The 26,422-nt window shown below is 46.4% G+C and overlaps 1 protein-coding gene across 10 annotated transcripts in view; it reads right to left on the bottom strand.

Moving 5' to 3' along the window:
- The window catches only part of Plch1 (phospholipase C eta 1), a 189,806-nt gene that overhangs the window by 47,528 nt on the left and 115,856 nt on the right, over nucleotides 1-26,422 (bottom strand). For all 10 annotated transcript variants that reach the window (XM_040269961.2, XM_040269965.2, XM_078043528.1 and 7 more), the window contains 5 exons: nucleotides 25,687-25,930; nucleotides 19,195-19,324; nucleotides 17,732-17,902; nucleotides 5,722-5,815; nucleotides 3,952-4,155 (listed from right to left, as the gene is read on the bottom strand). In XM_040269961.2, the coding sequence (XP_040125895.2) occupies nucleotides 3,952-4,155; nucleotides 5,722-5,815; nucleotides 17,732-17,902; nucleotides 19,195-19,324; nucleotides 25,687-25,930 (843 nt within the window). The remainder of the gene's footprint in view (nucleotides 1-3,951; nucleotides 4,156-5,721; nucleotides 5,816-17,731; nucleotides 17,903-19,194; nucleotides 19,325-25,686; nucleotides 25,931-26,422) is intronic.

Here is a 26,422-nt window from a genome sequence, read left to right as displayed (position 1 = left end):
GCTGCTCAAATGTCTTCCCCAGGGGCGGGGGGGGGGGGGTGGAGGGGATAAAAGAAAGAACTTCCAAGGTCACTGCACAGGAATCCTGGAAGCAGAATTTAAGGATAAAGAAGCTGTGCGGAAGACCACTGTCCTGTCCCATAGTGTCACAGTGCCCTTGGGGACTGTGAATGCATCAAAGACAGAGGTTGATTTGTTTTGTTATGTACTGGAGATTCTCCAATTTATCTCTGGATATAGGCATGGAAAGAACAGAAGTTTAAAGAATACAGTCATATGACTCATAATGGTGTTTTGATCAATGACAGACCAGCTATGCAATGGTGGTCCAGTAAGATTATTAAAAAAAAAAATTTTTAAGTTCTCCATGAAACAGCATGCCATGTTACACTGGCACAGCCTCAGACATCCAATGTCTACTGCATCTCTTGATTGCAACAAGAGGCCACTCTGGATGGTGGATCAGCACCACCAGGGATGTGTTTTATATGGTTTGATGAACACATTTCCCAGAACCTATCCCATCACCAGGTGATGAAAGATGGTGAATAATTTCAACAACTTTCTACATGATTGACGGTCCCATCTTAGGGATGAATGGATATAACAGGGTCCTCATAAATAACCTCGTGTCATTCCAAACTCCATGTGAAGGGGCAAGTCAAAGCCATGCCTGACCTGTTTTTCACTTCATGCAAGAGAGCTCCTAAAACCACAGCCATCGGGAAAGAGGGAGCGCTTGCTAGCTCCGTCACACGGGCAGAGTATCCCCCATCGACAGCAGCAGCTCTTCCACTGAATGTCTGACTCCATCAACTGTCTGTCAAATGAAGATGATGCCACTCCCGAATAGCACTGAGTCTGAACACACGGGATTCATCGTCAGGTCCCCTGGCCGCAGGGTGTCCTGCAAGGGTTAATGCTGCATGGGAACACCCTCCGCCTAACTCCCCCAGACACACATGGCTACACACTAGTGGCCCCAGAGACACCCTGACAGAGAGCTGGTCATTTCTGAAGCCAAGCTGCCAACCCCACAGCTTTTCATAATGGAACTTAGAGACGTTCCACCCTGGTAGGGCTCCCCAAGATAACAGGAAGAGTCATAAACCAATTACAACAGAACGCAACACTGGCCCCAGGATGAGAGCGAAATCCTTGGACAGAGCAACCATGTTCATTAAGCAGCTCAGGCTACGAAGCAAGGGAAGGAAGGCCAGGCTAGGAATAGCACCTGCTGGGTCTGCTGACAAACCCACCTCACCACCAAGACTTACTGGTCTCCCCAAGCCCCCGAGAACCTTGTTGCCACTGACGTCCTGGGAAACACAACGTTAGTGAAACCAAAGTTTGAAAGACGAGCGACCCTTCAGGTCACAGTACTCTATTTTCTCTATTATACTCAGCAAAAGCTACATCAAAAAACAACCTATGAGACCTATGACCTGCCATCTTCTATAAACCAGGTCTCTTTAAATCCCAGTTGTAGCTATTTAAAAATACAAACAACTTCAGATCTGAGGCAAACAAAGTGCTCTTGGCTGTAAAATACATGGATGTCCCCACCCAAGCTCTAAGTGTGAACTGAGATTTTCAGAACGTGGGGCTCATAAAAATTGTACAGAGACCACAGAGATCGTGTGGCCAAGTTTTTAGTCTGTGGGGAAGTCCAAACCTCAGGGGCGAGGCGCAGTCAGGACATAGCCTGCTCCCCCTCCTGTGCAGCGCTCCATGCTTTTTCTAGCTGTCTTCCAGGACCTGAGGGCCCTCGCTCAGCCCTTAGCCAGGTCACCCAGGGCTAGCTCCTCCGAGAGGTGCACAGGCCCCTGGAGAACAGCAGAGCTGGGGAGTATGAATAATCTGGGTTTAAATCCCAGCTCCCAGGCTGCAGGAACCTGAGTGATTCACCCCAGGTTAACATCCTGAAGAAATGGTTCCATACCCCATGGGGGTGTTGCTGGAAGAAAATGAGAATGTGTGCGAAGCACTTAGCCAGGACCCAACCCAAAAGGGACAAATCAGAGCAGCTCCCCTTTCCCTCTCACAATACAGTTCAAATCTAAGGTGACAACCGTAGTGTTCAACAGGAAATAGAGCAAGCAAAAAGTCTCCCAGAAAAATGCAACTCTTCTTCCCAAGAAAAACTTTCCAGGATAGTAGTTCAACTTTCACTGTCCTGCTACAGATCATTCTAATAGGAAGAACTGCTCTGTGACAAGTTCTGGGAGGGATGTATGGTGCATATTGGTGAGAGAGACAGAGTACTCGGGCGATCACATTTAAAATTGCCCCACAGCTGGGTGGGCATGGTGGAGCATGCCTGTAATTCCAGGGGCTCAGGAGGCTGAGGCAAGAGGATGGCAAGTTCAAAGCCAGCCTTAGCAACTTAGGGAGGCCCTAAGCAATGTGTTCGCAGTCTCTTTCTTCATCTCAGGAAGAAAGAAAGCCTAAGAGCAGGCCCATGTCCAGCATCCTCCGTACACAATCTCCACGCCCCCATTTTAGCACGGTAAGACAACTGAGAATGCTAGCATGAGGACTCATGTGGAACTTACCGTAAATTTAATAATCAGAGAAGTCTCATTTCTCAATACCCCCAACCAGAGCTGAAGGATCAGGAGTTTTGATTTAGAGTAAGGAGCCCATCATAGCAACGTGGTTAGATTTAAGCAGAACTCAGGTTGGGACAGGTAAGAGAAGAAAAAATAAGGCAGGCATCTGAAGAACCCAAAGAGCAGAGAAAACAGGGCAGAGGATGCAGGCCCAGCAAAGCTGCCAGTCATCCCGAGTCGATCGTCACTCATGGAGTCACTGAATGGTTTCTGTTCTTGGCTCCAAGAAAATGGCACAATTTTAAGTGATGGGCATCCGTCCATGTAAATCCAGCAAGGGCCATGTGCTGGACACCTCCATTGCCTGTCAAACATGCAAACCCCACCAAGTGCTGGGCCAGCTAAGGCAAACAACTAGCTGAGAGCAAAGGTCACCTCAAGACTTTTTGCTGCTGAAAGGTTTCTCCTCGTATTAATATTTTATCAGCATCTTCATTATTCAGCCACTCAGGCTGCTCAACTGTCAGTCACTATCGTAGGTTGGTATTTCCTGCAACAACATGGTCATAAAAACTAAAGCTTCAGAGCACTCATTTTGTAGAGGACCTAGTGGTTCTGTGTGCGCATAGTGTGTAAAGCCCGCCCAACTTTTAAACATGTTGATTCACCCTGATAACATTACTGTCACCTTCATAGCAAAAAATCCCTCAAGCTAGCAACTGTGTGACAAAGATAGCTGCCCGGCCAGTTAGCCAGCAGGAAGGCTCCATGCTTTCTTCACTTCCAACTCTGGCCCCCAACTAGAGGACAACCAGTTATCCTGCTGCCATCAGGTCACCTCCACCACAAAGCGATGCCCCTGGGCTCCAGGGCTTCTCTACTCCATCAAAAACAAACACCCTTTGCCTCCAGACCCTTCAGGATTCTCCCTCCTTGGTCAGGTTGCAGTTAGTCACCAGCTTACCTTGGTGCACAGCCGCCTCTGTCCACAGACGCTCTGTGTGAACCACAGAAGCATAGGCATACCCAGCCCCTGCTATTACCTGCGAACAACTGACCTACACTCCCAAAACTCTCCTCTGCCAACGATCACTTTACCCAATGCTGCCTTCTCAGGTCTTTCAAGCACCTTTCCTATAGCACGCTTTTTGCACATCTGGTTTTTACCTCCAACCCACCATCAGTGTCCCTTGTGACTTAAAAGCCCCTGTGGCAGTCCCCTCAGCCCTGACCATGACCCCCTCAGTGCCATCCATCCCTCGCCCTGCTCTATTTTGCCAGGACAGCTTCCCAGTGAACAGCCCAACAGCTCTAATGGGCACCAGGGTGTTTGAGGTCTGAGGCAGCCTGATCAGAGGATGTGTCTCCAACCCTGCGGGGCCCAGCCAGCGGCACCTACCCTCCACACAGCGGCAGCCCTCCTGCAGCACCCGCGCATACATGTCCACCTTGGACTGGGACAGGAGCTGGTCACCGGTCAGGTAGGTGTTGTGGGAGGAGGCGATGTAGTAGTTGCAGAGCGGCTGGTCCATGTCCTGGTACACCTCGTGGTGCAAGGGGTTGAACACATCGCAGGCAGGACTGCGCATGAAGTTCGTGAAGCCTTCAAAGAGAGAGAGTCAGGCGCTGGAATCAGAGCAGATCTACTGACCACTCCATAGACCCAGACGGGTGGAGGACGCTCTCAGCAATTAGAGTAGCCTCTGCAGGAAGGCTGGGCCCCTGAGCGATTTGCCTGAGGTCACAGAGTGCCAGAAAATGGAAATGGGACCAGGGGGAACAGCCTAGAGAGCTGTCATGGGCGGGGAGAACCCAGCAGTCCTCCTCAGTGCCAGAGACCCAGGGGCCCTTGACTGGCCTGCAATAGATAGGGGAGAAGTTGGTCTGAATAGCCATGAAGTGGCCTGTCAAAAGCTAAACATAGTCTGGACTCAAAGAGGGATGATTTGGGTGCTAAACTAGTCTGAGAAAAGGCTGTTAATGGCTAGCACATTTTACAACTCTGAGACAGTGCTCAAGGATTCCGCAGACATTCCCATCACTTTCCTACAACCTCTCAAAGTGTGAGAGGCCTGCAAATGCACGAACAAGGCACAAGTGGCCCAGAGGAATGATTATTAGGGTAAATTCATTCGAGTCTTTGATAATCATTTGGTGAAATCAGATCTGTAAGTCTCCTCTGAGACTTAAGACTAACGCTATGTCTCCCCACTGCTGGTCCACCTCTCTCTCTCCTGACTGGAAGGTAAGCAGTCAGAGAGGGCTGGGAGTTAAGAACAACTTTCCAGCCATCCAGGAAGCTGAGGCAGGAGGATCACAGGTGGAGGCCAATCTGGAAAACTTAGCAAGGCCCCACCTCTTTAAGAAAGAAATAAATAAAAGTAAAAAAAAAAAAAATTAAAACCCTTTTGTCCACACTGACCCCAGGTGCAAGGGAAACCAGGAGATTGGCAATAAGATATGGAAAGCCCAGCTATGGCTCCGGATGCTCGTGGGGTCCCTGGTAGTATCTGGGATTATCTGCTCTGCTCTAGCAAGCCTCCTCTGGGTTCCCACCAGAACTCATGTCCCCATATATTTTAAATGCACATGACTTTCAGATATGGTTAGCTTATTTACACCATGTGTACAATTCTGGGAGCCGATTCTGAGTGCATAACTGCAGCCTATTATTTGAGGGGGCCTCACTTCCTCTGCTATACAATGAAGTGTATTAGCAAGACTTTCGGTTCCAAAAGCTTCCATACTGCCACAAATCAGGAAAAACAAATCAGTTACTAACATTTTGTAAAGGAACATGTTTACTTTCAAGTCACTAGTACTGTAGATTAGGTTTTTTTAGGGCCAAATTTCCCTTCATGTAATCACTGGGAATGAGACCATTTCCAAAATTCAGCCATTTGAGAAACACCCAAATATCTCTTGGCACGCATCATACAGGGTGGCATCAGTAGGCTGCCTGAAGTGGCAAATGCTCATAGGCATTTGAAAGAGAGAGACCAACAAAAGGGCAGCTGCTCTATAGGAAAATGGGTGCTTTGTGGGGTTTATTTGAATCATCTGTAATTTCATTAACATCTCCCAATTTCTTTTTCCTGAAAATTGTTCTGGAATTTAACTCAGCAGATTGAATCAAGAAAGGAGAAATTAGGACTACTGGTTGCTTTACCTTCTATGCCAAGAACATTTTTCGCCTTATTTTCTTCTGAAACTTCGAACTTCTTTATGATGTCAAGACAGTAGTCTGTTGTCACGTTGTTCATCTAAGCAAAACAGAAGGTTAGCAAGGTTCTTGCGATTTCCTGAGGCCCATCCCTCCAGGCTATTACACAATGAGGTCTGATTCCTGCAGCTCTCTGGATACAGTGCAGAGAGCTTAACTGAGCAGGGCTGAGTCCTGGGGGGTCTATTGGTGGTTGACGTTGTTTTTGGAGAATGATCATGATCTCAACCTTCATACCCATCTTTCGGATTTAATAGGCAACCAGTCCTTCAACTATGAGACCAAGGCTCTCCATGAAGCATAGACTAAAATCAATAACCAACGCAACTCCGCTGACAAAATCCTGCTCACTATGCGGCAGCCATTGCAACACACTCCTCACACCAGCCCTGAAGCCTGATCATCATGAACACGGAGGAAGAAAACTGCCCTCTCCACAGCAGAATGGGACTCTACGGTCTCACCTGTGTGTGTGCAGGTACTGTGGTCATTCAGGAGCACAAAGGTCAGCAAGAGAAAAATGAGAACTAGAGAGGGCACCAGTGTAAGACGGGGGCCAGTGCCTGGGCTGGGATAGGGGTAGGTTAACCACAGCGACTTCATGCCAGTCACTCACCCTGGCCAGGGCTGGCCACGGGGCAGCCCTGAAGACTAAGGGAATCCACAAGAGTCAAACCTGTTATCCTACCAGGGAGGCAGCATGTGCTCTTATCATTGAGTCTCTCTCAAGGTCGCAGCATAAACATCACACATTGAGCATTAGAAAAAGTAAAACTCTTCAGGAATAATTTCTCTAAACCAAAACACACAGAACGTGACGTTTGGGTCTGGGGTGCAGCTTGGTGCTAGAGCACTTGCCTCCCAAGCTCAAGGCTCTGGGTTTGATCCCTAGCACTGCAAAATATAAAAGACAAGAGTGCTATTTTGATTTAAGACCCATCCTGCCTTACAATCTTCCCTTAACACTGACATTTAAAAATACTAATGGAGAATGAGAGAGGAGCTGATCTTGTGAGCCAGTATTTCATATTATTTCAATTATATTTCTCATTGTCACTAAGTCAATACTTATGTTTTGGTGAAATCTAAGTTTTCCTAAATAGTCTAATAGCACTGAAACTCTTCAGAGGAGAAAGAAGCTGTCATGTGGCTAGAGTCTCCCAGTGTGAAAGGGAACACAGCATCTTGTCCCCATTTGAATGGGACAATGGCAGATGCATCCTTCGAGTAAAGTTTATCTTCACCTCTCTGCCAGGCGGGGCACCGGAAAAATTCCACAAATAGTGAAAATTGCAAGTGACCTGCCACCATAGACTTAGCAGGTGTGGTCTAAAATGTCAACAATGTCTCACAAAAGAGAAAGAACCACATATAAAAAAATTAAAATTAACAAGAGAGAGAAAGAACCAAATTGATCGATCAGTGCCGTGAGAAGGCTGTTCACGTTCTGTGAAGCCATGTATTCAGGACTACAGGAGACGGGGACTACGAGGAGCCAGAGGATCCAAAACCACCAATCACAAGCCCTCAAGCTGGGATGCAGAAACGGCCAGTGAGCGGGAGAATGTGCTACTAGTTGAAGACACAAAGCAGAGCGTGGTGACAAAAAAAACAACCTATTTGAAAAATTCATCAATTCCATGAAAATATTAGCAAGCATTCTGTGAGTGCTCAGAAATGTCTGGACACTGCACAAGACATACTAAAGACAATACTGATGAATTTCTAGCCAAACTCAAGCAGTAAGGATTGACGCTTAGGAAAACATGGTAAAACCCCTAACAGTGAGAGGTGAAGTGTGAGCCCTACTCAGCTCCCAACCCTCCATCCTCTCCATCCGGGGCTCCTTTAAATAGCATCTTAGCAGCAAACTCCTGCAATCACACACTTGAATGCTGAGGCCCTCCTGGGGCTACGTGGTAGGTTTGCACTGCACTGACAAGTCAACAGAGGTCAATGGCCGCCTGCATGCTTCATCTTGATTTGCCTCCTGTCTGGAATAGGTTGGCAGGGTGACAGGACATAAAGCCCCCTCACTGTACCCTATTTCCTATGGACTTCATTTGGAAATTTTGTATGCTATTTAATATCCAAGCCACCTGCTGTCTTCAGCAACTGGAGCTAAAAGACAAGCCTAAGGTAATGTTTGATTTAGAGGATTCTTACATTTCCATAGTGCTGTTGAGGCCCTGAAGAGCTTTCACACACACCATCCTAAACAGTTCCCACAGTGATCTTATAAACCTAATATTTATCCCCATCCACAGACAGAAAGCCGGTTCTGAGCAGGCTGAATGTTGCCACCAAGACACAGAACTGGGAGAGGCAGCCCCAACAGTCAAGCCTGGACCTTCTCAACTTCAAGCCCAAAGACTTTGCTTTTTCATTAAACCTATTCTGGTTTTTTTCCTTCTATTTTTATTAAAAACATGAAATGCTTAATTGCAAAGATGACCGTTTTTTTCAATAATGCTAAATTGCCTGAATCTTCCCTAAGCTTTTGAACTTCTTGCAACTTTTGAATAAGTTACTACACTTTGATGTTTTTCATTACTCAAGACTAATCTCTGTTCTCTTTTCCTTATTCACTGTCGTTGTTCAATGTCGTCTACAAGAGACAACAGCCATTGGTCCTCTTGCTAAAGGTCGGTACACACCAGATGGGCAAGGTGTAGCAACCAGTCATAGATTGATAAAATATCCACATTGTGATGCTAATTTGTGTGTGTGTGTGTGTGTGTGTGTGTGTGTGTGTGTGCTGGGGATTGAACCAGAGCCTTGTGCATGTGAAGCAAGCACTCTACCACCTGAGCTATAATCCCAGCCCTCTGATGCTAATTTTTAAAAATGTATATTTTAAATTTATTTTTAGTTGTAGTTGGTCACAGTACCTTTATTTATTTATTTGTATGTAGTACTGAGGATCGAACCCAGCACCTCTCGCATCCTAGGCGAGCACTCTACTGCTGAGCCACAACCCAAGCCCTGACGCTCATTTTTATCCCCAGATTTCCTGTCAGTTTTCTTGCAAAACTTTCCCAGTGAGTGCAAATTATAAAACAAATAGAATTGTTTGTAGAGGAGTAAATAATTATATTCCTCAAGGCTATGGTTCTTCTAAACACAAAAAACCTAATTTGCAAAAGAATTTTAATATTGCTAAACTTCTAAATTTATTTTTATCAAGGAAGCTTATCCATGATTAAATAGGTCAAAACTAAGATGCTTATGACTACAAGCAGAATACCCTCCTACTCGCCAGAATCACTGCCCACAGGCAACAAACCAACCTCTCTTTCAGTTCTTCATATTACAAACTATTGCATTTTATGCTATTTTCTGTTTTATATACTTCAAAACTTATCTATTGGCATCTTATTGTGTTATATATTATGTAACATCTTTGGCTGACATAAATAAGATCATCCTTAGGGCCCGAAAACTTTCTCCCTCTGTCCATCTTCCCAGTACATATAGCATAATGTTTACTAAATAAAATAATCTGGGGTCTGGATTATTCCAACTACACAAATGTTGACAGTGCTGAGTCTTTATGCACTATTGCTGTTTCTTCTTTCTTATAGAATTTTTTTTATTATTATTTAACTCTTACAATTCCTATTTGTTTGGTTATTTATTCATTCATTTGAGGAGCCAGGGATTGAACCCAGGACTTTGCACATGTTGGGTAAACACTGTACTACTGAGCTATAGTCGCATTTGGTCAGTTTTTAATGTATCTATCACAAATTCCTCCAGATTATTCTGATGGTCTTTCAGTACTTTTCCCCCCATAACCAAAGGCAGCCAATGATCCATGAATTCCTCTTTCCTTTGGTAAAGGTCCCCTTCTTCGGGCTGGTTGCATTTCTGAGCTCTACCCAGCTCTGTGCTGACTCTATTCTGCACCCCTGTATGAACGCATTCAGGAAGGAAATTAATGTACGTTTGATGTGTTCCGGGTGCTTGGTGCATACTTACTCTGTGGCTTCAATTCCACACACACCTTTTTTGGATGGTTTAGTGAAGCAGAAAATTCTAGGTTGGAATCATTGCTTCTGTTTAGGGCTTTCCTGGTGCTGGGTAGTTCTGGGGCCACTCTGACCCCAATCCTTTTCACAGGACCTGTTGTTGATTATATGTTTGGTGAGTTTTGTTTATTTGCTCTTTCTGAAAGTGTTTAGAATCCCACTTTACTGCTGACATTGTGAGACTTCACTCTGGTTTGCCTCAGGGGATCTTTTCCCATTGGCTTTGAAGGGACTCTGTTTGGCACCATGTATCTAGAGATTCTTATCTTTCCTGCTAATACTTTTTTGTATCATTTGATAATTTCCTTGCTTCTATTTTCTCTAATCTTTTTCCATTTCACATTTCTTTGTTGTTTGTTCTACTTTCTCAACTTTATCTTACATACCCTTTATTAAGTTTCTCTCTCTGCTTTCACACTTTTGATTTCCAAGGGCATATTTTTTTTTTCCTCTGAATCTTCTTTTTTCTGTAGTATCCTTCTTTTGCCTATTGCTATAATTTCTTATCACTGATGATATTAATGACAGTTTTTTAAAGTGTCCACCTTCCTGCATGCCTCTATTTCCACCAAGTTTCTTGTTTCTACTTGCTTGCCTTAGTCTGCCTTTTTTTGGTGGGGATGGGGGGGGTGTGTGCTACGGATTGAACCCAGGGACTTGTACATGCTAGGCAAGCCCTCTACCAACTAAGCTATGTCCCCAGCCCTAGTCTGCTTTTAATAGTACAGGATTTCCTCAAATATGTGGTAGGCCTTGGCTTTTTAAAACCCATCTTTAAAGTTGTCTATTTTAAAACATTGAAAAATCAAGTCAATAATTTATCAGAAGATATGTATTTGTGAGCATCTTTATGGAGCAGTGGGCTCCCTGTAGAATTCTCTGGCTGGCCTAACTTATTGGGAGATTTCTGATATACAGTAAGTATCTTTAGGAAGTTGCCCTGCTCAGCTTAACATGCTAGTTTCCTAGAGTGCGGTAACAAATTACCACAAACTTGGTGGCTTACAACAACAAAAACATATTCTCTCCTAGTTCTAAGGAGTCCAAAGTCAAGATGGCGGCATTACTTCCCCTGGGGCCTTCCCAGGACAGCCTGGGCCCTGCCTCCCTCCCAGCCTCTGATAGTGGCCCGCCCTCGTGGCTCTCCAGGGCTTAGGCTTCCTACCAGTCTCTGCTCCCATCTTGGCCTCCTCCTCTGTGTGTGTCTCTCCTCTTCTAACCCCTGTAAGGATGCTCATCATTATCATTAATTTAATTACATCTACAAAGACTCTATTTCCTAGTCACATTCTCACAAATCTTCGGACAGATCTTTAAGGGCCACTAACCAATCCAACACAGCTCCTAGTATTTCCCAAAGAAAATGTTTCCAAGTTCCTCCCTGTAAGGGAGGCCTGGGGGTTCCTCTGGGGCTGAGTCCTGGGAGAGAGCCCCACTCCCATGCTCCAGTGCCCTTGCTCATTCTCCTTGGCATTCATTCCCTGGTCCTGTGAAACTCACCCCAAACTGGGCCTTACAAGGTCCACTGCTTCCTGGATCCCACTGCCCAGGCTGGCAGGCGGACTGGGCTGCGTGGTCTGCTGCCCCCACCTAGGGTTATCTGTGTAACTGCAGGCCCTGGTCCCATGAGCAGGGTGGTGCAGGATGGCCCACCTGCAGGTCTGTAGCTGTGGTCTGGGCCTCTTTTTCTGTGTGGCCTCTTGTTCTCAGAGAAACCAGCCTGGACCACCCCCGAGCTCTCATATGGGAAGAGAAGAATCCTTGAGGCCCAAGCTCCAGAATTCCTACAGCATGATCACAACTTATTAGTCAAAGCAAGTCATTGAGCCAGCCCAGAGCCAAGGGAAAGGAAAACAGAAGGCACTTGTGGATGGAGGACAGGCAGAGTCACATCGCCAGGGACACACAGAGGGATGTGGGAGCTGCTGTGCCATCCTCACAGTTCCCGTGTTCTCGGTGCCCATGACCAGCCATGCACAGCCTCCTGAGCCCAGCTCTTCCTAGTCCGCCCTCCTCCACTCCTGCTCTCGTCTTATGCCACAGGGGCAGAGTCACCCTGGGCAAGAGCAGGGGAGAGGACCTGGTACCCTGACCACATCTCCAGCCCATTTTCACTCAGCTGCTTCCTCTCCTGTTTCCTGGAAGGTCATGCAACTCTGACTTTTGAGCTTTCCTGGAGGTTCTTCTGGACAAAGAGTTGCTTCATGGCTTCTCACACTACGGGCTTGAGTTCAGGGACCTGGGGCCTCCTTTAGCTCAGACAGGCTTTAGGATCTTGCTGTTCCTCTCCCGTTCTCTTTGTCCCTATGGTTTAGCATGGGGTGCATTTTTGGATAATTTCACAGGGGAATGGTGAAACACTGATACATGAACGATCATGCCATCTGCAATGGAACCAGACAACTACCGTCTCTATGTACCTCCCCAAGCCAGCAACCTCCAGTCCATCCTAAAATTAAACCACACATTTCTCCACATTTGAGTCTATGACTGTTTGATAGACAATGTCATTTTGGAACTATAGCCAAGGCAACAAAACAATCACCAGATCTCAACTGCTTTGATGTCAAATAAGAAAAGAGATGCAGAAATTCAGAAAAGGACATTTTAAAAAATGCTTCCATCACGAGGAAAAGCAGAGAGAGAGAGAGAGAGAGAGAGAGAGAGAGAGAGAGAGAGAGAGAGAGAGAGAGAGAGACCGACCAGCACCTTAAGCGGGGTAGTTATAAGCAAAGAAGAGTTTGTAATTATTTCTTAAGAGAGGACTACCTGGATATCCAGCAATTCAGTGGGGGCTGACACCACCCGCCCAGAAGTGTGTGCAGATGCTACCACCCACCCAGAGTCAGTGTGCGGTCGGTCAGGATAGAGATAGCTCTTGGGTCTTGAGGAACCCCCCACTGCAGATGCAAATAAAAAGGGGCACTCTGGCTGCCCGTGTTTCCACCTGACTGTCAATTTGGAGGTTCTGTCAATGCAAAACCAGAGGCAGATGGTAGTTCAAAAGGTAAAACCAATTTTAATCAGGAACTGCTGGGATGGTGAAGGCCCCTCGGTGTGGAGCCGGGCTCAGGCATGACTACAGCAGGGACAGGTGGAGTGCAGAGGAGGAGCCGGGCGGAGGCCAGTGGGTACAAAAATCATTAGGAGCAAAGGAGGTTCTGGCTCAACAGACCCAACAGGAGTTCTGCTGAAAGCAGACGGAGGTGATCGGCATCACCTGATGGTGGCAATGGGATGTGATGGGCCAGCCCTGGTGGGAGTCCCAGCTGAACTGACTCACAGGATGCCTGCTGTGAGCCTTGAGGACAAGGCCCAGGAGCAGCCTGGCAGAAGAGGCCTGAGAACACCGTCCAGATTTAGAAAGGAGATGGTTTTCTTTAGTCCCTCATGTCCCCATCAGGTGCAGGGGTTCACTAGAGGGACCTGCAGAGCTGGGAAGTGGGGGTGGGGGTGGGAGGTGCTCTGCATGCTGTTGTCAATCCATCATGAAGAACACAACTCAGGAACAGCCAAAGAGGGGCATGCACCTAGCAGTGGGGGCACAGGGCACAGCATCCATGCCTCTCTGACGACCTGCCTCCCAGGACCTTGCTGTGCTCACCAAGGCAGAAACTCCCCAAACCCAGTGGGGCAGGGGGGAGGGGGCGGGTTCATTATGCAATGATAGATCATCGGCCATTAGTTAATATAGCCAGCCTCCTCCCTACCTTTCAGGTCCTGGGGTGGTTCCTCTGCCCCTGCTCCATCATGAAGCTATCTGGGAGTCCACAACAGCTACCTCATCAGCATGGGCTTGGGTCTGGTCCAGAGGGGCTCATAAGCAACAGAAGATTCTCCCATCATACAGGAAATCCCAAGGGCCCCAGCAGCCCTTGGTTCTGTGCCAAGAACGAGAGACGAAGACCAAATAGATTTTTTACTATGCCATACAACAGATATGGGGGAGGGGGCAAAGGAGAAGTAATTTAGAAGAAAAATATCCCAGTCATGTGTAGAAGAGATGGGGTCCAAGAAATGCTGCCAATATACAGCCTCTTGCTGTGCTGTTTCTCGAAGAAACAGCACAGCAAGAGGGTCTCTCTGGCCTCCCCAGCTCCCTCCCCTAATAATTATGCTGTATTGTGTAATTGGCCTTTGACTCCCCTGGAGCTCATCCAGGGACCCTTGCTGGAGAAAGGCCCTTCCTCTACCTAGAGCCAAGACACAGAGACACCAAGGGGAACCTGCCAGCACCACCCAGAAGATCAGACCCTCTGTCCTTTGTGGTCAGCTTCTCCAACATTGCCCATGCTTCCTCACACCTACCATAAAAGCACACAGGTCCCCTGTCTCCTCGGGCCTTCGTTTCCTTATGAAGCTCCCCGTGCCATGTAAACTTATTAATGTGTACACTTTTCTCTGTTGACCTGTCTTTTGTTGTACAGACTCAGCCCATGAACCCACCACGTGAGGGGTGAGATGTGAAGACAATTTTCCTCCCCTGTGTGACTTACAGCAGATGTGTGTAGGGCTACCTGCCCCTCGAAACCCCAAGTGGCCCCTTGGAAGTGGCTGGACATGCGCTATTAAGTCAAACGTCCATTTGTTGAGCAGTGGATCCAGCAGGCAACACATCAAGGCTTTCCATCTACATCTCTTTAATACACCCATTGAGCAAAGGCAGTATCATTAACAGGGCATTTTATGACACCAATCAAGAAAGAGGTTCTGCCAGCAAGTCACAGAGTAGGCACAGCTGTGTGTCCAATTCTAACACACAGTCCAGTAATAATAATAAAAAACCCATTCACATCAAAGCAAATGTTAACCTGCTTGAACAGAGGTGATTAGCACCACTGATAAAGGGAACAAAGAAACACAGTCTCAGAAAACATGTTTAATGCATTTACCTTTGGGGACTGAGGATGTCAAGAACAGCTTTAAAACTACTTCCTACTTGGGTACAACCATCTCTCCAGTCAGAGCTAACACTGCTGTGTTAGTGGCTGGTTCTTGAAAGCACTTACAGAACAGAACCCTGTGACAAAGTGGTCAGTATCGGTCTGTCCCTGCTGGTTCCTTGTCAGTAACCCCACCGGCTCTCTCACTCTAACACACACACACACACACACACACACACACACACACACACACACAGCACACACCCCCACACACCACAAAAACAGGACAGAATGCACACACATTTTCTGTATTATAAATGGTCTTTCAAATAAAGTCCAAAAAAATATGTTTTAAAAATATACACAGAGAAAAATACTCAGCCCTGCCATCCAAAGAAAGGCCAATCAAGCCAACTCCAAGTTGCCATTCTGCGGCCTCATTAGCACCAAAAATGATTTGCTTAGTAGCTTATGATTCATTCACTGCTTTCTTCATTATAAAATGAAACAAATATTTTGTGTTCATGAAGCATTAATGGAGATACATCCCAACACCATGAGAAGACCTGACCCTGCATCTCGCTGGTTAACAATACAGAGGGCCATATGTGGGGGGTTTTTTTTCCTGCTTTTTTTCATTCTTGCTAAAGCAAAAAGTTGGAGAATTTGATCACCGGATTACTCTACACATAGAAATAATTCAAAATTCTGCACTGAACTACCACAAAGGTGCTTATCCACCTCAGCCAGAGCAGAGTCTGAATCGGTGAGACCTTTTAGCCACTTAGGGATCTAGAAGCTAAACCTGCAGGTCAGGATATGAATTTTGATAGGTTTGCCTCTGGCAAGTATGACTGATAATCTTCTGGGTTAAGAAGGAGAAAATTAAAGAATGTTAAGAGCTGAAGGACCCTGGGATGGAAATCACTTCAAAACCTCAATTTAATTCAATTTAATACCAAAATTAAACAAGCATGACTTCATGCATATTAACAATGTGTAACTAATTAATATTTTCAGTATCTCAACAAAGGTACTTTTTAAAAACAAAAATGTCCAAAACCACAACATTGCATAATAATTATTAAAATTTTATAATTATTATCAATTAAATTATAGGTTTTATTTTGACTCAAAAAGGGAAAACCCAGCAAATCTTAAGAAATATGTGGTTTTACTTCTTAGCATTTTCTTTCCTCTTATGATAGACTCTCAAAATTGTAAAATATCAAAAAATGTGGTCTTTCTTTTGAGCTCTGAGTGTAGGATGGGCCCACTCCCACAACTGAGCACAATGCCTAGGATACACATAAGTGCTCAGATAGGGTGAGGATTAACCTGCAGGTTACTAAGCAAACACCCACTCGCGCTTGACTTCTAAGCAACCCAACCATCCTTGGCCCTCAAAGCAAGGAACTCATGGAAAGGACCAGGTGCACCCTTGGTTGGCTGTGCTTCTTGGAGCCAGTGACAAGTGATCTCCAGTCTGAGAAGACTGAGCCAAGGTTCTAGTCACTGAGGTGCCATGGTACAACCGTGCTCTGGTTCCCAAGAAATTCCTTCAACACCCAGAAGTACTGAAACCAAGTCCCCCAGGGCCAGCACTGGGCCTACAACCAAGAGAACTAAAAGCCTATGCACATATAGACCCACGCACCCATAGGTGACAGTGCCCCACCCCTTACTTCTGATGGCTGACCACCATGTGGAGGCTATACCCTTGCTTACCCCCCATCAGCTGACATGTGGGTTCTGTTTCTGGGCTGCACAAGTTTTGGTGTGGATTTGCATTTTCAAGAGGAACCTTGAAAACATTATGTTGAATGAAAGAAGCCAGCCCAAAGGCCATATGTTCTGTGAGACCCTGCTCACAAGCTGCCCAGAATGGGCACCTCAGTGAGATAGGAAGTACTACGCGTTGCCAAGGTCTGGGAGAAGAGAGGAACAAGCAGGGGCTGCTGCTGAGATTTCTCCTGCAACACTAAAAACACTGAATTCTGTGAACATAGGAACAACCACTGAACCATGCATTTCATAGGGAAACACTACAGTATGAGAACCGGATCTCAATCAAGTTGTCCCTTAAAGAAAGGGGAGCCCCAGCACAGGCTGGGGGCTTATTTGTGCAGGTGCTTAGAAGAGTCCCTTCCACCAGTTACCCAGTGTGATCCAGATTACTCAACAACATTACCATTCCAACAGAGTCACATGCCTGTGACTGCAAACCAATAAAGGAGATAAGAAGCTCTTATACTAAGACTACAAGCCCATAAATCTAAAGAAAATTAAAAGTAAATCTCATCAACTGCAGTAAACCCAAAACCTCCCCCCAAAAGGCTAATAATGTAAAATGTCAAGACCCTTTAACAAAATATTCATTGATTCCTATGCTTAATAAGAAGCAAATGGAGTTTGAGGATATATTAAAAACAGCACTGTGAAAAGACTAGCTGTGTGGACCGTAATTCAGCCTATATAGCATGGAATTAAAACATTCCAAATTAAATGTTTAGGAATTCCCTTTGCCAACCAGGACCCAATTTACTATCCTTTAAACATGATCAAATGTTTAAATTATCAATGACCTATTATAATGCTAGCTAAGAACTGCATCCCTAGTTCAATAGCTAATAATTCATATTCAGGCTTAGCTATATTAGTATAAATATAAATTTACATTATTAATACAAATGTATACTAACATAAATATATAAAATATAAATTATGCTATGGATTTTTCATTTCCATTAAATCTAAAACAATGGAATGTTTAATTAACATTCATTTCTTTGTAGAAAAATACGCATACCCTTACTCAGTATGCTTAAGTTAAAAATCGTCTAACCCAGTGTTCAATTTATCACTTCCTCTCTTAAAGCCTACTAGAATGTGTGAAATGATTCTTCCATGCGATTTCTGTGGGCTGGTGACATTTACCCCCTCTATGCTAGACTTAAAACACACCGAAACCCAGCTCCAGGTGAGAGCCACGTGTCTCATAATCATCTTTAAATGGACATTTGATCAGCAGCTGATGGATACCTTTTGCTCCACCTTCAAAAACTGGGCCAGTTCCTCCACGGTCAGGTGGTCTTTCTTATCACTGTGGCTCAGGAGCAACAAATAAAGGTCTCGTCTCAGTGACATCATTCGGTAGAAAACACAGAACTCCTCGAAGGTCAGCGTTCCCTGGTTCTCATCCGTGTCGGCTTCCTGGAAAGGGAGCAGAACAAGGGGCCGAGTGAGAGCTTCAGGGTGCAACTTCAGCGCAGGAAGACAGCACCAGTGCTCCAGGACCCACACTCACGCCATGGGGTGACATGTTCTCTCCAAGCACCCTTGGAGCTCCCTCAAGCCTGACTCCCAGCAGGCCACCAAGAGCGCTTCACCAGTTAAGAATCAACCTTATATAAGCTGAACCCAGGGGTACTCAACCATTAAGCCACATCCCCAGCCCTTTTAAAAATTTTATTTAGAGACAGGGTCTTGCTGAGTTGCTTAGGGCCTCACTAACTTGCTGAAGCTAGCTTTGAACTTGTGATCCTCCTGCCTCAGCCTCCTGAGCTGCTAGAATTACAGGCATGTGCCACCACACATGGCTACAAACTCATTTCTAACCACAGTAAACTTATAAATCAACAAAGAAAGCTATAAACAAAGCAAGACAAAATCCCCCACAGAAGCAATAGAATATTTTTACAAATAGGACATGAAACATACAGAAGTGAATAAATGTACTATATATTAAAACCTTAGCCCTCGGTTTAATCTACAGTGCCACAAATTAAAAGGAAGGAGAGAGAGAGGAGACACCGCATTTCCCTTCTTTTTGGACAATATATTACCTTCCTGTTCACTTGAAATGGACAGTCATTGCAAAACTTGGCTATTGTATATGACTTATCTGCAATGAGGCCCTTTGGAAATTAATATTCTAGTTAATTTCTCATAGCGTAGCATTGTCTTTTACTGACTTAAAGTTAACAGAGCTGGCTTCTGCCCTTAGACTGAGGACCACACCCCAGCAGGATGCTTCAAGGACTTCCTCGGTGGCTCATCAACAGGGCCACATGTCTCTTAACATGGATGCACACTAGAGGGTAGGAGCTCAGCACTGCCAGACTTCATGGGAACAGACAGAGAGCTCTGCAGGGCTCGGACAAGTGCTCTCAGTACTTGGTCTTTGCTGTCATCCTCATCCTCACAGCATCCCTGAGAGGGAGGCTGAGGAGGCAGCCCTGTCCTCCCAAGGGATTTGATGGAGGGCACTTCATTAGAGTCAGGAAGAGCACTTCTAATTACTCCCTAAAAACAGCAGCAATGAAAAAGCACCTGCAGAATCAAACTGGGAGTGTGTATTAAGTGCACGACGCTCTTTTTCTTTGATGAAGCAAAAAAGAACAAGATAGCCCAGACCAAGCTGTATTTGCTTCCAACCAAATGGCCCTTTGATGAACCCTAGTACATGGGTACATGGGTAAGCCCAGCGAGTGGCCACATCGTACCTGAAACATCTGCCGGACCTTCCTTCGGGGCAGGTTGACGTTCAGCTTGTGCATCAGCTGGTGTATCTCCTCGATGTTCAACAGGCCATCTCCGTTCTTATCAGCCTCCTCGAAGGTCTGCTTCACCCATGTGCAGCAAGGTCAAAGAAAACACTCAAGTTCGCCTCAAAATAGAAACTGCTCTGTCAGCGGCTTAGCACGACCAGGTCTCAATGAAAGGGCTTGGGATGTGTCTCCATGGTGGAGATCTCTGACTCAACCCCCAGTACCATAAAGAAAACAAAAAATGCAAACGACCTGCTGTCACAGATACTCAAGAGGACAATCATCAGTAATGTGGAAAAGACCTGGAGGAGAGATACCTGAGGGACCCTGCAGACGGAGATACTCCCAGCACCAACAGATGACCAACCCCCACAGCAGCAGGAGAGTCAAATTGGATGATTCCAAGACCTTCTGTCATCTAATCTCATCCAAATTAAATATTAAAACTTTTCTTGCAAAAACACGATATTTCATCAATTGTAAGAGAAAAAACTACATTCTTGTTTTAATTCTGCTCTAGCATTCCATTCACATTTCCTTAAGTAAATGCCATAAACTCAAAATATTTCCACAGCTTTAATCATCATGTCTCTCTCATTGCATGGCCAGTTTTCCTTGGTGATGCCACCTGGCTTAGGGCACAGACCTTGTGTCCTTATTAGCACACAGGCTGGAGCTGGATGGAGTTCTCCGCACAAGAGGCATAGAGATGGCCACAATGGGGACAACCAGTGTGAAGGCTCCATATGCTGGGCAGGGACCCCTCCACCATGCACCCCCACATAGCAAACATGGGCCTGGCCTTCTCCTGTGCCCTTCATCCACCCTCACTACCTTCACAACACTGCTGGTACCAGATTTCAGCTCTCTTCTCAGTCCCAGTCCTACACCAGCCCTGGCACAAAGTCTATCCTCCATGCTCAGGCGTGAGACCCGGTGGAGGAAGAAACGCAGCTGAGTTTAGACAGACAGGATTCTATCATAGGAGCTGAGATTTGACCAGAGCCTCCCTGGGATGAGCCTTGGATGGCTTTCCATAGTGGGAAAGCAAAACAAATGGTAAAATGACCACTTCCAGTTAACTTCTAGCAGGGGGTTTAAACACAGATGCCTCACAGTTGTCGGAGAGCCTGTTACAGACAGCAGGGTGGTGTGTGTGCTGAGAATACCAAGCCAAGCTTCAGAGTGTGAAAGGTGATGAAAAGAAAAGAATGAAGGCAGTGGAGAGGAACCAGAGGACCAGAGCGAGGGCAGGCATCAAGGAACAGCAGGCGGCTGGACAATCCGACATCAAGCGGTGACGTCGACGGACAGATTTCCATTTTGACCCACAGCATTAACTCGGCACAACTCGTAAGCAGCACACCTACGTTTCTTTTTTTTTTTTTCTTTTTTTTTTTTTTGAATTTTTAATATTTATTTTTTAGTTCTCGGCGGACACAACATCTTTGTTGGTATGTGGTGCTGAGGATCGAACCCGGGCCGCACGCATGCCAGGCGAGCGCGCTACCACTTGAGCCACATCCCCAGCCCCACACCTACGTTTCTTAAATGATTCAAATCAGGGCTTCGGAAACTGAGCCACAGAAAGAGAGAACAGAAGCCCCATCACCTTCCTTCTAGAGCTTTGGGGAAATGTTTCAGGCTGGGCTCCCTTTACACCATTTTTAAGTAGATGTAGGAGCCCAGTCTTTTCAGATTTGGTTTGTCCTTGCCTGGTTCAGGGGGGTCATCAACTGAGTCAAGAGGAGAGTAGCCAAGAACCTAAAGGGAGAGCGGTCAGGGTCAATGGCTAGCAAGTGCCGAACTCGTTTCTCTGTGCACAGGGTCCGCTCTGAGAGCTCCACTTCTCTTCATGGTAGGCATGATATGTCTCTGGCCCCACAACATTCAGCCGGAGCACAAAGAACTCACTTACTGGGTCCTATGACCCAGTATTTTCATCCTTTAATTCTCAAATTCTTTATCAAAATTTCTCTAAGACTTCTCCAGAAGAAGGCAGAGATGGCACACCCTGAGCACAGGCTCTGCAAATCCTGAGCACAGGACTCAGCACTTGCCATGTCTGGCCTTGGCCACTAGCTGAGGAGACCTGGGCTGATACGGCAAAGAGAGTGGACTCAGACCAAGAAACATGCCCTTGTGCTGTTCCCAAGCTGACCCGTGGAGCCTCTGTCCCTCCATCTGCAATGTCAGGAGCACAGCTGGATGACCTCCAGATCCCTTCAACTCTACGATTCTATGGAAGGAAAATCCACTTTTCTAGTGACAGTCACACTGAATGCAACTGCAGGTGTGGTGCTCCGTATCTCCTAGTAGTATCTCCTAGTATCTCCGTATCTCCTAGGAAACCCCGAGCGCCCAGAAAACCCTGGAGCAACAATTCAGTCAAGCACTCAACCACTGCAAGAGGAGGAACAGTCATTCTGCAGAGAAACCCGGGGGTAGAGCTGGATGGAATGGATTATGTTTCCCAGAAAGAAGCCGGAGGAGACTGTGCAGAGCCAAGGGCCCCATTAGGCCAGGTGGGTGGCTGCTCCTCTCCAGGGCCCAACCATAAGTCTTTATAGACCATTTGATCCTGGTTACAAATGCTGTGCTCAGCCACTGTCCCGTGAAAACAGTCCTATAAACAGTACATATGTGAATGTGCACAGCTGGGTTCCAATAAAACTATTTATAGACATTGAAGTGTGAATTTTAAACCATTTTACATTTCACAAAATTCTCTTCTTCTTTTGCTACTGTTCAACCATTTAAGACCCATTCTTAACTTAGAAGCCCTCCAAAATAGGTGATGGACCAGGCGCCGTGGCGCACACCTACAGTCCCAGCTACTCAACCGACAGAGGTAGGAGGATCTCAAGTTCAAGGCCAGCCTCCACAACCTAGTGACACTCTGTCTTGAAACAAACAAACAAACAAAAATAAGTGCCAAGGATGTGGCTCTGGTACAGTGTGTGGCATTGCCCCAGGCCTGGCATGTGTGAAGCCCAGGGTTCTGTCCCCAGTGTCCCCCCCACCCCACCCCCCACACACACAAAGGTAATGGGTCAAAATTGTCCTGTAGTTTGAGGGAAAAGAATAAAGCTCCATTAGACTTCAGGATGCCTGAAGCCTTCTAGGCTCAGGACCTCCATCCTGGCATCAGGGGACACGGTGGGGAAACATGAAGAAGAAGGGCCTCCCTCGGGAAGCGCCAAGGCTAGACGCCACACCACAGTCACCTCCGTCAGTGGGGAGGCTGACAGCTAGGACTTCCTATCTGAGTAGGAAAGCAAAAAATTGCTACTTCTGACCTCTCCAGCATAATGACTTCATCTATAAAGTGCCTACTGTGTGCCGGGCAGTGTTCTGAGGACGTGGTTTACACCAGTTGGTTCCATCTCCACATGCTTGTGCCGGGTCAGCTCTGTGACACGTCACAGGGGCAAGTCACCCAGACTCCACAGCACATGGCAGAGCAGGGCTGGACCCACAGCACAGCCCTGGGGTTGAGCCCCCACCCTGATGCTGCATCACTTCCGACAGACCTGAGCACCATGCAGGCTCCACACAGTGTGGCGACTGCAGAAACCACCGCTTCCTGCTGTAGATGCACGGGGCTTCCCCGTCAGCCATCTGCGCCCATCACTCAGGTTATTCATTCACTGGTGAACATTCTAGTCCTATGGGAAGTCTGACCATAAACATCCTGAATCTCTCCTCCTCAATTAGTGTAGACTGTCTAATGGAGGACATCATTCCATCATTAAGATATCAAAATCTGGGGCTGGGCTTGTGGCTCAGTGGCAGAGCACTTGCCTGTCATGTGTAAGGCATTGGGTTTGATCCTCAGCACCACATAAAAATAAATAAATTAAATAAAGGTATTGTGCCCATCTACAATTAAAAATTTTTTTAAAAAAATACTAAAATCTTATCAAACTTGGACAAGTCTGAACAAAAATGGCTCCCTGTCTCAAGATAACTTTCCCTGTTTCGAGAACAACAGTTTCATTACTGAACAATAGTTTCTACCCATTAATTTCTTCTTTCCTCTTTTTCACCCTTCACAGACACATCAACTGCCTCCAAGTCTCTCATGACATTGTTCCTTATGACATCTGGCTGTGCTTGCTGTTGGACAGTTTTCAATCTTAAGAATCACCACCCAGCACACAGTGAGAAGAGGCCCATCCTGCACAGTCATTGCAAAGGTCAGGACCTAGACTTCTCTAAGTGACCAAAGGCTCTGCAGATGTGCCCTTGATGGCCTCAGAACTGTGGCTTCCCTATTCCTTGCAGAAGAACCCCAGCTGTGCTCAGGCATCCAAGAGCCCTATGGCTTCATGTGGCTGGGAACTGAGGGGGACGGGTGGATCCCACCTCAACTCAGCCGTCCTCAGGACTCCTGGTCATCAAGGTGGCGTCTGCTGAGGCTGGGTGTCCTTAAGGAATTTCAACCCAAAGAACAGATCACAGCAGACTGAGCTCAGCAGCAGATTCCTCGTGTTCCATGAAGTCTAGCAGGGCTTCACACAGCGAAGCAATGGTTGCTCATTTGTTTTGCTTTGAAACAACAGTTCTATATCATGGGAACAGGCCAACCCGTGGTAGAGTTTATCATGGTTTTAAATGATTTGAGTTTTTAGATTCTCAGATTTGATGTCTCATGACAAATATTGACAGATGGATGGAGTTGGAGAACACAATGCTAAGTGAAGTTAGCCAATCCCCAAAACCAAATGCTTTCTCTGACATAAGGAGGATGATTCATAGTGGGGTAGGGAGGGGGCGCATGGGAGGAATAGAAGAACTCAAGATAGGGCAGAGGGGTGGGAGGGGAAGAGAGGAGGCAGTGGGTAGGAAAGATGGTGGAATGAGATGGACATCATTTCCCCAAGTACATGCATGAAGACACAAATGGTGTGAATATACTTTGTGTACAACCAGAGATAAGAAAAATCGTGCTGTGTGTAATGTGAATTGTAATGCATTCTACTGTCATATGTAACAAATTAGAATAAAAATTTAAAAAAAAAAAAAGAGGTGTGAGAAGCACCTTTGCTTCCTGGACAGGGCTGTGCTTGCTGCTGAAGCAGCAGCAGCTCCTTCAACCAGAGCTGGCCAAGCCCACATGCTGAGGGCACAGGACCTGGGAGGGCACCATCGAAGACCCCTCACTTGGGAGAAAACATGTGCCCTTGATCACGTCCAGCCCCGTCCTCGAAGCCTGTGCTGCCTGCACCCTCCGGCAGCCCTGCAGATTCTGTTTTCACTCATTTGTTTTTGTACCAAATGTTAAAGGGTAAAGGCTTAAACAGCCAGGCGGAAGCCCAGAAAGTGAGTCCTACCTTTGCACTTCATGCACTGTGATCCCACCTGCATCTACTGTACACCGTGAACACCGATGGCTCAGTGCTCAGCCACTTGGGCCTTCACAGCTGGGGCCCCTCCTTGGGTCTGCTCAGCAACACCTTGAGCCAGGCCTGAGCAGCACCAAGCTCTCACCATGCCTGGGAAAATGAAGCCAGACGCCTGTGACCTCAGGGGTAGCCACATCTTCTAAGGCAAAAGGGCTGAAAAGGGAGCCAAAGAGGCCAACTGATCCACTTGTCCCTTTACAGACAGGAATGTGAGGCCAGAGAGGCCATGCCACATGCCCAGCCCCCAGCCAGGCGGGGAGCTGCCTTCAGAAGACCAGGTTCATGGAGAATTAGACGTGTTCTTGTTTCTCAAGCAGTGTTGAAAGGATAAGTGTTGGAAAGTAGAAAATAACTTCCAGTCTGCGGTGTGACTCAGTGATAAGAGTATTTGCCTTCTTTTGTGTGAGGCCCTGGACTCAATCCCCAGCACTGAGGAGGGAAGGGGGAAGAAAAGAGGAAGGACAAGTAACTTCCTCCTGAGAATCAATCAGTTCAGTTTCCAAACTGAAAGTTAAAAAGAGAAAAAAGTCAAAGAAGCTTAATGCCTGCTATATATTGGAACTCAAAAATATCTGTTAAATTAAACTAACTTGATGACCAAACAAGATTTTCTCTAATCCAAATCAACCTACAAGTTACATGTAACCAACACTCAAAACAGGCAATAATATTTCATTAGAGGCAATATTTCATTCTCAGACTGTGAAGCCAACTTCAGTCTCTTTCAGAGAATTCTGCCCGAGCCCCTAGAGCCAAGTCTTTGTGGCTTTACATGTGCATTTTCTTGGCGGAGGGTGAGGAGGGGAGAGAAGGGTGCAGGGGGAAAGAAAAGAGAGGGGCTTCAAGCCTCACGGCCTGGAAGGAACAAAGCCAAGTCAACCAGACAACCCAGACACACATGCACAAAACTCAGAAATGAAGCCCTGGGAGGGAGGAGTGGGTGGACAGGTTCAAAGCAGGGATATGCACCATGGAGATGACACCATGAGACCCATTCGTCCACCCGATCACAACAACAGGTGCAGTTCTAGGAGGATATTGGTCGTGGGTCCTCTGCCTCTTGGCGAGAGAATCCTCATCACTGATGCCAGCCATCAGGTACTTGAGGCCCGTGATCCAGGTGCGGGCCTCCTCGGGATTGGAGGTGACAAGGTCCAGGGACTCCATGTGGTTGCCATGGTAGATGGTGAAGCAGCAGCTGGGATCGAAGCCCCCCTCCGCCTGCCGGTGGAATATTTCAGACTGGCGGCCCTCAGTGACTTTGTAAATGGAATCGATAAGGACTGGAGGGAAACAAGACACACCATCACATAGCAGGTGAAGTCAGTTACTGAAACAATTGAGAAATAAGAACAGCAAAATCATTTTAGAGATAAAAAAAAATAAGCACAAAAAAACTTCACTGCCTGCAATTTGTGGTTTTTAGTTCAGATACTGAACGCTGGCTCTGATGTCTTCTGTAGGGAAACTTCTTCAAGTAACACTTTTCTGAGATTTTTTTTGGGGGGGTACCAGGGATTGAACCCAGGAGGACTTACCCACTGAGCAGCACAAAGCCACATCCCCAGTGCTGTTTTGTATTTTATTTAGGCACAGGGTCTCCCTGAGCTTCTTAGGGCCTCACTAAGTTGCTGAGGATAGCTTTGAACTCATGATCCTCCTGCCTCACCTCCTGAGTCACTGGGATTATAGGTGTGTGCTACTGCACCCAACTTCTGAGAATTCTTGACAATGTCCTCCCTGAGCAGCGACTCAGGATGAATTGAAACTTACAG

This window comes from Ictidomys tridecemlineatus, chromosome 3, assembly GCF_052094955.1.
Source record: "Ictidomys tridecemlineatus isolate mIctTri1 chromosome 3, mIctTri1.hap1, whole genome shotgun sequence".
NCBI classification, from domain to species: domain Eukaryota; kingdom Metazoa; phylum Chordata; class Mammalia; order Rodentia; family Sciuridae; genus Ictidomys; species Ictidomys tridecemlineatus.
The sequence above is the reverse complement of the archived record's forward strand: the minus strand, read 5'-3'. Positions and strand labels throughout refer to the sequence as shown.